Here is a 12,123-nt window from a genome sequence, read left to right on the forward strand (position 1 = left end):
CAAAGGAAAGGCTGGGATCGAATGTAACACCAAGATTTTTGGCTGCCATACTTTGTGAAACCGCAGAGTTGTCGGTTGTTATTGTTACTTGATCAAATTGGTGTCTGTGTCTAGCAGGGCCAATGACCAGCATTTCGGTTTTAGCCGAATTTAAAAGCCGAAAGTTAAGTGACATCCAGTTTTTCACAGTAGCCAAACAGGCCTCTAAGTCAATCATTTGAGTATGATGATCAGCCCTTATAGGCACATACAGCTGAGTATCAACAGCATAGCAATGGAAATGTATTCCATAACTGAGTATAATTTGGCCAAGAGGTGAAATATAAAGAGAGAAAAGTAGAGGGCCAAGAACTGAGCCCTGAGGCACACCATATTTAACGTCAGAGAATTTTGATATATCACTATAGCAGACACAATGTGTTCCTCCAGATACGTAGGACTTAAGCCAAGAGAAAGCTAAGCCAGCGACACCAAAATTACAATTTAATCTGTCTAATAGTATACAGTGATCAATGGTGTCAAAGGCTGCACTGAGGTCCAGTAGTAGAAGCACAGAAGTGGAATCAGAGTCCATAGCTAGTAAAAGATCGTTCACCACTCTGGTCAGAGCAGTTTCAATGGAGTGACAGGGCCTGAAAGCCGATTGAAAAGGTTCATATAGATTGTTTTCTTCTATACGGGTCGAAAGTTGTTGATACACAACTCTCTCTAGTACTTTAGAAAATAATGGAAGATTAGAGACTGGTCAATAGTTATTAAGAGACCCTGGATTGAGATGCAGTGTTTTAAAGTAGAGGTTTAACCACAGTTGTCTTAAAACTGCTGGGAACAATGCCAATAGTAAGTGATAAATTAACAATGTCTAGCATTGTAGGTTCCAGAAAAGGCCAGAGGTCTTTAAAAAGTTTTGCTGGTAAGGGGTCAAGTAGACAAGCAGTTGGTTTAGAAGCTGACACGAACTTAGTCAAATTATCAAGAGAGATAAAAGCTGTAATAACTGGGACTGTCAGTGACGAATTGTATAGCTAAGAATTTGGTAAGACAGTATCTGCAGGGGTAGCTGGAGTTGAAGAACTAATTTTGTTTAAGATCTCATCAACCTTATTGCAGAAAAAATCTAGAAATTCATGGGCTGTGAATGGTGAGCAGCTAATAGACGGCTGCTTTTAGTCAAATAAATAATAAATAAGTTCTACTTACATCATAGGCACACTGTTCGGACTTTTCGCTGTGTGAGGTCTATTCTGTGTAGTACGCAGTAGTACGCATGTCCATAATAATGCGTAGGCACACCTGACAGATTTTTGAACATACCGTATATCGTATACACATTGCTTGGGATCTTTGATATGATAGTGGTGAGATAAAGAGGCGTCCGTGCATGCGAGCCTTAAACTGTTGTGGTCCCAAAGCTGCTGCATTACCTGCATATATGGTAGTTTTGCCTCTGATCTTAAGGCTGGTAGGGTTTTCCTCTAAATATATCGCAGTAAAATAAATTGTCATCACGTGTATTTGCACCATAGCCAGTGTCAGTAGCTGTGTATGAGTCTCCACTCTGAAACTTTTAAAGTTGCTTTTGCACAACAGTCTCCCATGAGGCAATAATTACATTTCAGGGAACTTTGTTGGAACTTTTGTCAAAGTCCAGACATTTTCCTCAATGAAAGTCGGAAAATATATTGCAGTTACAGTCACCAGATGGAAAAAAGTTTCCTTTTTCCAGCACTGAGTGCATCTTGCCCATAGATGGGATGGTGACATATTGAAATGATTAGATCGCCTGGGGCAGTCTACATAGCTATTAAATGTTAACATGAAAAACTAGGGCAAGACCACACATCAGTATGCAATATCACTGAGATATAATCTGTTTTTTTCTCTAGCTATTAAAGGCTGACATTTCAAACTGCTTGTCTGGGTTTTCCCCGCATCCAGATGGGTTTCATTCATAGTAGTACTTTAAACTGTGGATTAGAAAGTGTAACGTTGCCTTCGGAAAATCATTCGTACAGCATCAAAATCAGCTTGGTGGGTGTCACAGACTAGTGAATGGGCTGTTCACCTCTGAATATGTAGGACTGCAGCAAATGCTCTCTAATACAAATGAGGACAAAATTAAGGTCTGTGGTAGGGAGAAGTAAGTGTAATTGAAAGTTGTATGAGAGCTTAATGTGGGTGAACAACACATTTTGGTGGAGCAGCATGTACATGTGGGTCAAGTGGCCCAGTGGTTAGCACTGTTGCCTCACAGCAAGAAGGTCCTGGGTTCGAACCCCAGGCCATACCAGGTCCTTTCTGTGTGGAGTTTGCATGTTCTCCCCGTATCGGTGTGGGTTTCCTCTGGGTGCTCCAGTTTCCTCCCAACATCAAAAAGATATGCATGTTAGGGTTAATATTCCTGTCTGTGCCCCTGACCAAGGCAATGGAAAGAAGAACTGGAGCTGTTCCCCAGGTGCTGCAGCTGCCGACTGCCCCTATAGTATGGGATGGGATAAATGCAGAGAACAAATTTCATTGAAGGAACACAATGTCAAATAAAGTGGCTTTCAAGTTTACCTGTACAGCCCAAAATCAAAAAGTAGTCCCGAAGGGCTTTACAATCAGTGCAATATATGACACCCTTTATCCTTAGACCCTTGACTTGAATGAGGGAAAACGGCAAAAAATAAATAAATAAAACCTAAGGAAAGAAAAGGGAGAAACCTCAGGAAGACAACAGAGGAGTGATCCCTCTTCCAGGACAGACAGACATGCATTAGGTGTCGAATGCACAGAGTAGACAATATTAACAGAATTATAAAGTACAGTCTGAGATCACATACAGAGTGAGGTAATGTAACATACATCTATCCTATATAAAATATAACTTATATGTCATATGTTGTTATATGTTATATAGGTCATAATCTATTAATAAGGCCCTACATGGCCTCTCATGTCCCGCTCGTTAATCTCTGGTTTCTCTCACTTTGCAGTGACAGAGATTAAGGTTAGCTATACTCTGCATGTAGTATCAGAGTTCAGGTTGTCTTACTGCTGTTGGCAAAGGATATCAATACGGAAAGGCTTCAGCCATTTGACATGGACTGGGATAACGTTTACTGTGCTGCAGGGAACAGCTTGAGTCACTGTGAGGTCCAGATGGTGGCATGAGATTAGACAGTTGACCTGAGGATGGCTTGGCTGAAAAAAAGTCATGATGCCTCTGCCTATCACTGCAAAAAAATAACTAGCTAGTCATGTTATTTCATCCATGGCTCAGATGTAGCAAGCTTATTTTGGGATACATCAAGTCAACTGATCTTAGTGCACTGGGTAGAACGTTTTGCTGGTTTCAGGAAATCTAAATTCTTGCTTTATTTTCAGAATAAATCCTCAATTAAATCGTTTTTGCTGTCATAAAACAGGTGACAAATAACCCTAATAGACTGTCATGATGACAATTTTGCGGAAATTATCCATGCTTAAACTATAACACTGACAAAAAGTCTGTTGCCCCACATTTTGCAGTGTTTATTTCCTGGCAGATCACCTACAGAGGCCAGTGCAGTCTCTGTGGGCATGCAGCCTGGGGTCAAATTAAAACAGTAGGAGGGCCAGCAGGCTGCGTGGGAGCCAGGTTAAGGTTAGGGCTTAGTGACAGATCAGTGTTAGGGGATATATAAACCAGCTCAGCCATATAACCCGTCAGACACTGCATCGTGGACTGCTTGCCTGATGCCATACCACTGAGGGACTTACACTGCACAGGAATTCACATCGGAGGCCAAATAATCTTGGAGCAGTTAGCATAATAACTTTTTAAGAAGAATAAGAGAGTGGATATAAGGATACTAGGTTTAACACGAGACGCCCATTTGTTGTCCTGGGCATAGCTCTTGTGTCGCTGCTGCGTTTGACTGAGTGTATATCGTGGTCTGCTCTGCACCAACAGCCATGGTTTTCGAGGATAATGAATACGACTCCGTGTTTGAGCCTCAGATCACTGTGAGTATCTCATCATGAAGAGTTGAACTTGGCTATAGCCCTAACTGTTTTGTAGTTAATGTCCAACTGAACACACATAGGTGTGTAAAGAAGACATTGGGTTTATTGCAGTGCTGCCAGCACAAGGTACATGGTACTCCCACATTCTTTTCAAACCCAGCACAGAAAACCCTGAAATGCTTGTCCATGACTTTGTCGGTGAGGGTCTCCTTGTTGATTTCCCCGGGGAAGTGAGGGATGCTGCTGGATAGCGACGTCTTTTCCCAGCCTCTCTGTCTCATCGGAACGTACAGAGTGGAGAACAGCCTAAAAGGTGGTGTGTTGTCCTACCCTGCCTGCCCACGTGGGATCCCAGTGGTGTCGGCCGGGTCGGTTGACTGTGTAACATTGTGTTAACAAAAGGGCGAGCCACGGTTCAGTGCAGTACAAGTCAGGGAATTCAGTAAGGGGAGTTTTCCTTGATGTTTTCAATTGGGAACATAAGGGAAGTTCTCGATCGTATGCTCGTATGCTGTCTTGGCAAGGTAAAGATCATTTACTCAAAACACCAGAAACTTGCTTTTGACGTGACAACATTTTCACCTCCAAAAACTTGAAAAAAGTACAAAATGATTTGCCTTTTCTTTCTATTTGAAATGGTCAAATACAAAGTGAAGTTGGTTCAGTCTTCGTCCAGGTTCTCCATAAAAAATGATTAAAATCACAAATGGAATGTCAGACACAAAGGACTTCAGAGCAGTGAAAAGTGCCACAGATAGCATTTTACATGAAACATGTTTAATCATTGTTTTAGAAAAGGGCTATTTAGCTAGTTAATGTTATTATTATCATTATTATTATTATGCAGCACGGTGGTGCAGTGGTTAGCACTGTTGCCTCACAGCAAGAAGGTCCTGGGTTCGAGCCCCGGGGTGGTCCAACCTTGGGGGTCATCCCGGGTCGTCCTCTGTGTGGAGCTTGCATGTTCTCCCCGTGTCTACGTGAGTTTCCTCCGGGGGCTCCGGTTTCCTCCCACAGTCCAAAGGCATGTAGGTCAGGTGAATCGGCCATACTAGATTGTCCCTAGGTGTGTGTGTGTGTGTGTGTGTGTGTGTGTGTGTGTGTGTGTGTGTGTGTGTGTGTGTGTGTGTGTGTGTGTGTGTGTGTGTGATGGTCTGGTGGCCTGTCCAGGGTGTCTCCCCGCCTGCCGCCCAGTGACTGCTGGGATAGGCTCCAGCACTCCCACGACCCTGAGTAAGGATAAGTGGTTAAGATAATGAATGAATGAATGAATGAATGGTTATTATTATTATTATTATTATTATTATACTGCTCCAGCCAATTAGAATCAAATATTTTCAAAGATTATATTATAAATACGCTATTCATATGACAGTTATTTTTTGGAAATAATATCACATGAAACTAATGCTGTGTATACACTGCTGTCCCCAAAGCACACGGGTAGAAGATCAAATGTGGGTCAGATGCGGGTCACATACTCAAGAATTGAACATGTGATTGTGTGAATCCACTTAGTGAGGTTTTAGTTTCTGTTGAACTCTGCCCCCTAGTGTTCCGTCTCCTATGATGTGCATAGAAGCAGCAATAACGCTTTGCCAATGAGGACAGACCATGACAATGCGTGAGACTATGTATTTGTGTGTGTGTGTGTGTGTGTGTGTGTGTGTGGCCTCAGCCAAGTCTTTCCCTCGCAGCATTATATTCCTTGGCTTGTAAATGCACACAGTCCGGTCTGGCCATAGAGACTAGTTTGTTTATCTGACAAGATGCGAATGTCAGTATGTGTGTGTGTTGTGTTACAGGAGGACCAGGTCGAGACCCCGTATGGAAAGGTCCACTGCACCCTGACAGGAACTCCAAAGGCCAATCGACCTGGCATCCTAACCTACCATGACGTCGGACTAAACCGTAAGTCCCGTCTACTAATCTCTGCGTGGGTCATCCTCAAGTAGAGGTGCATTTCTCATCCCACTCAACAGTATTGCCGTGTACAGGTATAAAATTATACTCCAAACACTGTGGTGGAAACGAAAGGTATGCATACCGGGAACATGTGAACAGCATCGGGTGCACACATGCCTTGTTATTTCTAATGAAACGTGTGTATGTCATGGGTATCTTATTTACGACTCAAAAATCAGGACACAAACTTATTCAAGTTACCGGTAATGTAATATAGTGTTTAGAACAGTAAACTAGAAAAGAGAATTATTTTATATTCCAAGTGAAGGCAGGACATTTGGCTGCATGAAGACAGGCTTGCTGTCTCCATTATGGCTCCAACAAGCTCCAAAACCTCTTGCCTGACATGTCCCAGAACAGAGGCTCTTCTCTTCTGGTTTACATTAACATGCCCGTCTGTGTCGTTTCTTCTCTGCAGAAAACTGTAGTGGTGGCTTTACACTGTTATCGCAAATATTTTCTGCATACTCTGTATGTATATTCGAGAATGCTTTAGAAGTCCATATCGTTCACATAACTTATATCAACATGTCTGGTTTTTTGTTTTTTTTGCAGACAAATCCTGCTTTGAGACTTGGTTCAACCACGAGGACATGAAGGAGGTCACCAAACATTTGCCTGTCTGTCACGTGGAGGCACCTGGCCAGCATGTGGCTGCCAACACCCTGTCTTCCGAGTGAGTAGACGGCCATTCCTCGACCAGCTAGTCAGTCACTCTCTTGCACGTCTCCGCACACCTATCCATCTCCCATCTCTTTTTCTTGCGTCTGTCTATTTGATTATTTGTTTGGTGAAAATGAATTAACCGCCTTGATGACAGTTTGGTTCAACTTTGACTCCTCAGGTATACCTACCCTTCTGTGGACCAGCTGTCTGAAACACTGCCCACCGTCCTCAAACACTTCGGGTAGGTTGGACTCAACAGCTCTTAGTCGGCTGGTCAATATGATATTGATCTGACATTTCTGAAGATGGCGCTCATGGGGCGAGCTTGAAACCCGACGTTGCCTGCAGTTTGGCCCTGATAGACATGCCAGTTTGGGATGAAAATGAGAGAAAATCCCCCCCAAAAACCAGTGTACATCAGGAGCTAGTTATAAGGTTTAACCTTTTGACCGTTCGTTCCGCAGGTTTCGTAGTGTCGTTGGAATCGGGGTTGGAGCAGGGGCCTACATCTTGGCCAAATTCGCTGTGAGTTTACATCTGTTCTTTCCAGCCCAGATGAACCCATACCGATGACAGACCATCATGTCACATGTAGATATTGTGAGCTGTGTGGCCTCCAGTGACATAGCAACATAGATTTCATATTGCCTGGTTAAACTCTTTGACTTTGCATTAGGAAAAAAAAACCACCATACATAACATGTTGATAAAAGGATTGGCAGTGACCTCCTTTTTAAAAATGTAGACGTTATGGATGGACTGCAGTATCATCAAGTTTAAAATCACATATTAGAAAGTTATATCAATACCTAATCTGCTATTTATACATGTTTCAATGTATGTATGCAGCTTAACCACCCTGACCTGGTGGAGGGTTTGGTTCTGATCAACATCAACCCCAACTCTGAAGGACTGATAGACAGTGTGACACACAAGGTCAGCAATGAGCGTGTGTGTGTGTGTGTGTGTGTGTGTGTGTGTGTGTGTGTGTGTGTGTGTGTGTGTGTGTGCATGGTGTGTATGTGAATGTTTGTTTCTGTGTGACCTTTATATAGAAGAAGCCCTCTTCGACAAAAAATTGACACAGTCACATTGTGCCAGAGAGAAGCTGCAGGGGTCCTTTGCTCCTGCTGCTGTCAAGTTGTTTTAATGAGCGGTTTTAATTTGACTGTAGCCTTTTCTGTCTGTTGTTAGTGTTGTTTCTGTATGTGTTGGTTTTCCTTATGTTGCTGTTTGTGTCCTTATGCGTGGTGGCTAATGATTGTCCCCTTTATCAGTCAATCAACCAGTCAATCAATCAACCAACCAACCAACCAACCAACCAACCAATCAATCAATAAATCAATCAATCATGTATAAGATTTTACTCTCCCATATCAGAAGTCCTGGTTATATTTCCAAGCTGATGGAAGAGATAATTGGCAGCTTTGGAAATGCACACAGACTTAATGGGAGGGGGGGTATTAAGTGCCCCAATGTCCAGCAAGCGCTAAACCATTTTTTCTAATTCAATACACTCTCTACCGTAATGAATAGGTAGCCAAACCTTGTGCAAGATATGCTTTTGAAGCTGTAATCACTTGTTTTTTCTTTAAAATCACCGCAATTTTACACTCTTCTGCTATTTTATGCAGTGTGTTAATGCTTTATTCAGTGGATGAAAAGAAAAGATTTACTGTCGTGTGTGTGTTCATACTGTAGATAAGTGGATGGACCACCACTCTGCCCGACACAATCATCTCTCACCTATTTGGAAAGGTAAGCTCCCAGACCGACTGCAGTGGTCAGTATAATGACATGGTGAAAACTATCCTTTGTAACCGGTTGTAAAATCTCACTCTTAAAATTAGCAAAAAATTGTCAAGAGGAGATAATTACACTCATTTCCAATAAATAATCATAGAATAGTAACTACCACTTGATGGTATAAATCAACTTGTGTGTTGTATGTGTGTGTATTTATATGTGAGTGTGTGTGCGGATGGACAGACAGGTGCACACTTGTGTTATTGTCTCGGTTTCGTGGGACAGGGATGATGGATCATCGAAAGAGATAAACCGCCTTGTCTTTCTTACTTACTTTCAAACCGATTTCCCAGGAGGAAATCCAGACAAACCATGACCTCATCGGTACATATCGCCACCACATCACCACGTCAATGAACCAATCCAACGTGGCTCAGTTCCTCCGCTCCTACAACAGCCGATACGCTCTGGACATCGAGAGGCCTGTCCCTGGAGGCAACATTAACGTCAGGACACTCAAGTTAGTGCAAGCTTAAATCCCTAACCTCAAACCTTTTAAAAGCCCGACCACGGCGTCCAGGTAGCGTAGCGGTCTGTTCTGTTGCCTACCAACACGGGGATCTCCGGTTTGAATCCCCGTGTTACCTCTGGCTTGGTCGGGCATCCCTGCAGACACAATTGGCTGTGTCTGCAGGTGGGGAGCCGGATGTGGGTATGTGTCCTGGGGCAACATGTATCAATCATTACTATGGGCAAATTTGTTCTTATACACCGATTGAATTTTTTAACCCTCAAGATTGTCTGACAGCCAGTAGCAAAGCATGGTGGTTATTTGTAATTCCTTCCTCCTAATATCTATTGTCTACCTTTTGCAACGAGCAGTCACCCAGGCCTGCAAAGACACCAGTGTCAGCCAATCGGTGTCTAAATTCAGGGGTTACCCGGGTTCTACACTGGTCTCTGAGACAAACTCCAGGGCTAAAAAATCGAACAAATTTGCCCATCGTAATGATTGATATATGAGGCCCCTGGTCGCTGCACTAGTGCCTCCTCTGGTTGGTTGGGGTGCCTGTTTCCCCCTGGCGAAACTCCTCGCTGTCAGGTGAAAAGAAGTGGCTGGCGATTCCTCATGTATTGGAGGAGACATGTGGTAGTCTGCAGCCCTCCTGGCTCGGCAGAGGAGGGGATGCAGCAACTAGGATGGCTCAGAAGTGTGGGGTAATTGGCCAGATACAATTGGGGAGAAAAATGGGTAAAAAGCCACAAAAAAAAAGCCAACCATGTCTCTTTAAAGCCATAATTATTACCATCTAACCCCTCTGTTACCCTTTCCCTACGACTGCTAACCATCACCCACCCATGACCTACAAGCAGGACAAACTGCTCACATTAGGAAAGGAGAATTCGACAAGTTTCTAAATCTGCAACGTCCTGTAAGGCTCTTCATCTGTCTGTCTAACCTATCTGTCTGGTTCAGTTGTCTGTCTCTCTGACGGGCCTGTCTGTCTGTCCGTGTACAGGTGCAGCACGCTGGTTGTTGTGGGAGATAACTCTCCTGCTGTGGAAGCCGGGGTTGACTGCAATTCTAAACTCAACCCCACCAAGACCACACTCCTCAAGGTAGCTGACCGACCCCGAATATCTGCATGACAGACTGCCTGAGCAACAAACATTCCCGGATCGGTTACGCCAACGGTTATGCCTTTGGATAACACTGAAAGTCTAATGGATGACTTTTAGTTCTACATTGTGGGCTTTTTAGTTCAGAAATGTCAAATTGCCAATCAGATTTCTCACATGGAAAGGCAGGGGCCGTTCTTAATTTACAACTTTGTGCCCCACAAACATTCTCATGACATAAATAGGGCAGGTTTGCCAAATTCTTTTTTTTTTTTCAAATATATTTTGGATGCACTCGTTAAAATTATACTTAATCCCAAACTGCATGACGCAGTTACAGATAACATGGATGTCCTCGAGTTGAATTCGCCCGGCATGAGAAAAATTCCATATCGAACTGAGTGAGAAGTAGTCGACAATAAATTCTGTCTTCTGAGCTGAGTAGTATCAGTTTATATTAGTTTTATAAAGATATCTAGTTAAACTGAAAGTAAACTGACCCCCAGTTTGGTAAGCATGTCACTTCAAATGCCACTTCATAACCTTTGCCTTTTGCACTTTCAGATGGCAGACTGTGGAGGACTTCCTCAGGTTGACCAGGTGGGTTTTTACATTCTCCTTCCCATCGACTTCTCAGGTGATGGGGCCGTATATCATTTCTGATTGGTAGGATGACATTTTTCTCATCTCTCTCTGGTAATTTGTCTCTCTCTCTCTATTTCTGTTCACAGCCAGCCAAATTGACCGAAGCTGTCAAATACCTTATTCAGGGCCTGGGATACAGTAAGTAACCAAACATTAGCCTTTACTTCAACATCGACTATATACTATTGAACCTGTGTTGCATACCCAACAGTTTGCCTTAAAATCACAAGATATAGTTCGACATTAATACACCCCATTTACCTCTTAACTTCAAGCCCGGCCAAATTCACAACCACATACAATCCCACACACACGCAGAAAATCTTTATTTGTCTGTCTCCATCGCCTTTGCTGTCTTTTGTCTCTCCGCTCTTCAGTGTCCTGTGCAAGCATGACGAGACTGGTTCGCTCTCGGACATCCTCCGGATCTAGCATCACATCCTTCGATGGCTCCCGGAGCCGTGCGCATAGCGAGCTGCAGCGTGGTCGTGCGCATACACACACCTCCGACGGGCAGCGTGGGCGCTCCCACACGGACGTCTCCATGGAAAGCGTCACCAGCAGGAACATGGACCAGGGCATCACCAAGACCATAGAGATTTCCTGCTAGAGGCCCCGCTGTCCTAATACTCGTGGCCCTAATTTCTATGCGCTTATTAACCTCATCTCATCTGCCGAGCTGTGTGTCATCATGCAAAACCTGCCGCACCCTTCTTTCGTCTTCTATTCCATCTCTGCCTCCGCAACACCCCCACCACTACCACCACCTGTCTGTAGTTTGAAGGATCACAAACCCATCCAACCTTTAGCCATAGTCTGCTTGATTCAGGTCGTCTCTCACCTTCTTCATACATAACTATTCCTCTTTCCTCCTAACCTGACCTCCACGTGTCTCCACTGCTCTCTTCCTTTCCATTTATCCTCCCCTCTTTGTCTCTGCCATCTATATTTCACCCTTTAACCTCTTCCCCTCTCCTCTTTTCCCTCTTGCCACCCCACATCACCCTTCCCCTCTTCTGTCCATCAGTCTTCCCTCCCCCCAGCTTTAGCTCCTCATCTATTGTCCTCATCTCTGCCCCTCTTCTCTTCCGTTTTCCTCTCAAGCTCTCTCGCTCGCTTTTGTTCTTCTATCCTTTCTCTTCCACCGTTTCCTCCGCTGAGCATGGCACAGACCTTAGATACTAATACTCACTTGCAACAAAAGGGCTGGTAAAGTTGTTTATGTGAATAGCAACATCTGTAGTATTAGCGCTCATCCATCCTGCCATGGATTCTTACAGAACGCTTTAACCGTAGGGATGTGTAACCATTACATACTATCAGTGATTAAAGTGTTGTAAAACATGTATATTCAGAGAGGAGATGTGACGGCAGATGTGTGTTCATGATATGTGATGTCCACATACTTTGAATTAGATGAGGTTTTCTTCTGATACTGAGCGGTGCTCAGGTAAGGGCTGGTTAAAATCAAGTCGTGTTCATAAATGTAAA

General features: G+C 43.6%; 1 protein-coding gene across 1 annotated transcript; it reads left to right on the forward strand.

The window, feature by feature from the left end:
- The first annotated feature begins 3,939 nt into the window (after positions 1 to 3,939).
- LOC130117604 (protein NDRG1-like) lies at positions 3,940 to 11,242 on the forward strand. The gene is made up of 12 exons (XM_056285719.1): positions 3,940 to 3,990; positions 5,796 to 5,901; positions 6,511 to 6,631; positions 6,800 to 6,862; positions 7,086 to 7,146; positions 7,471 to 7,557; positions 8,323 to 8,379; positions 8,721 to 8,887; positions 9,888 to 9,987; positions 10,552 to 10,587; positions 10,719 to 10,770; positions 11,010 to 11,242. The coding sequence occupies exons 1-12, from the start codon at positions 3,940 to 3,942 to the stop codon at positions 11,240 to 11,242; spliced, it is 1,134 nt and encodes a 377-aa protein (XP_056141694.1).
- The last annotated feature ends 881 nt before the right edge of the window (positions 11,243 to 12,123 follow it).

This window comes from Lampris incognitus, chromosome 9 (genome assembly GCF_029633865.1).
Source record: "Lampris incognitus isolate fLamInc1 chromosome 9, fLamInc1.hap2, whole genome shotgun sequence".
NCBI lineage: Eukaryota > Metazoa > Chordata > Actinopteri > Lampriformes > Lampridae > Lampris > Lampris incognitus.

Excerpts from the sequence above, each read along its gene's own strand:
- LOC130117604 (XM_056285719.1), top strand. The coding sequence starts at position 3,940 with ATGGTTTTCGAGGATAATGAATACGACTCCGTGTTTGAGCCTCAGATC. Across the intron at positions 6,863-7,085 it reads ACCGTCCTCAAACACTTCGG|GTTTCGTAGTGTCGTTGGAA; the intron begins GTAGGTTGGACT and ends TTCGTTCCGCAG. Across the intron at positions 7,147-7,470 it reads ACATCTTGGCCAAATTCGCT|CTTAACCACCCTGACCTGGT; the intron begins GTGAGTTTACAT and ends GTATGTATGCAG.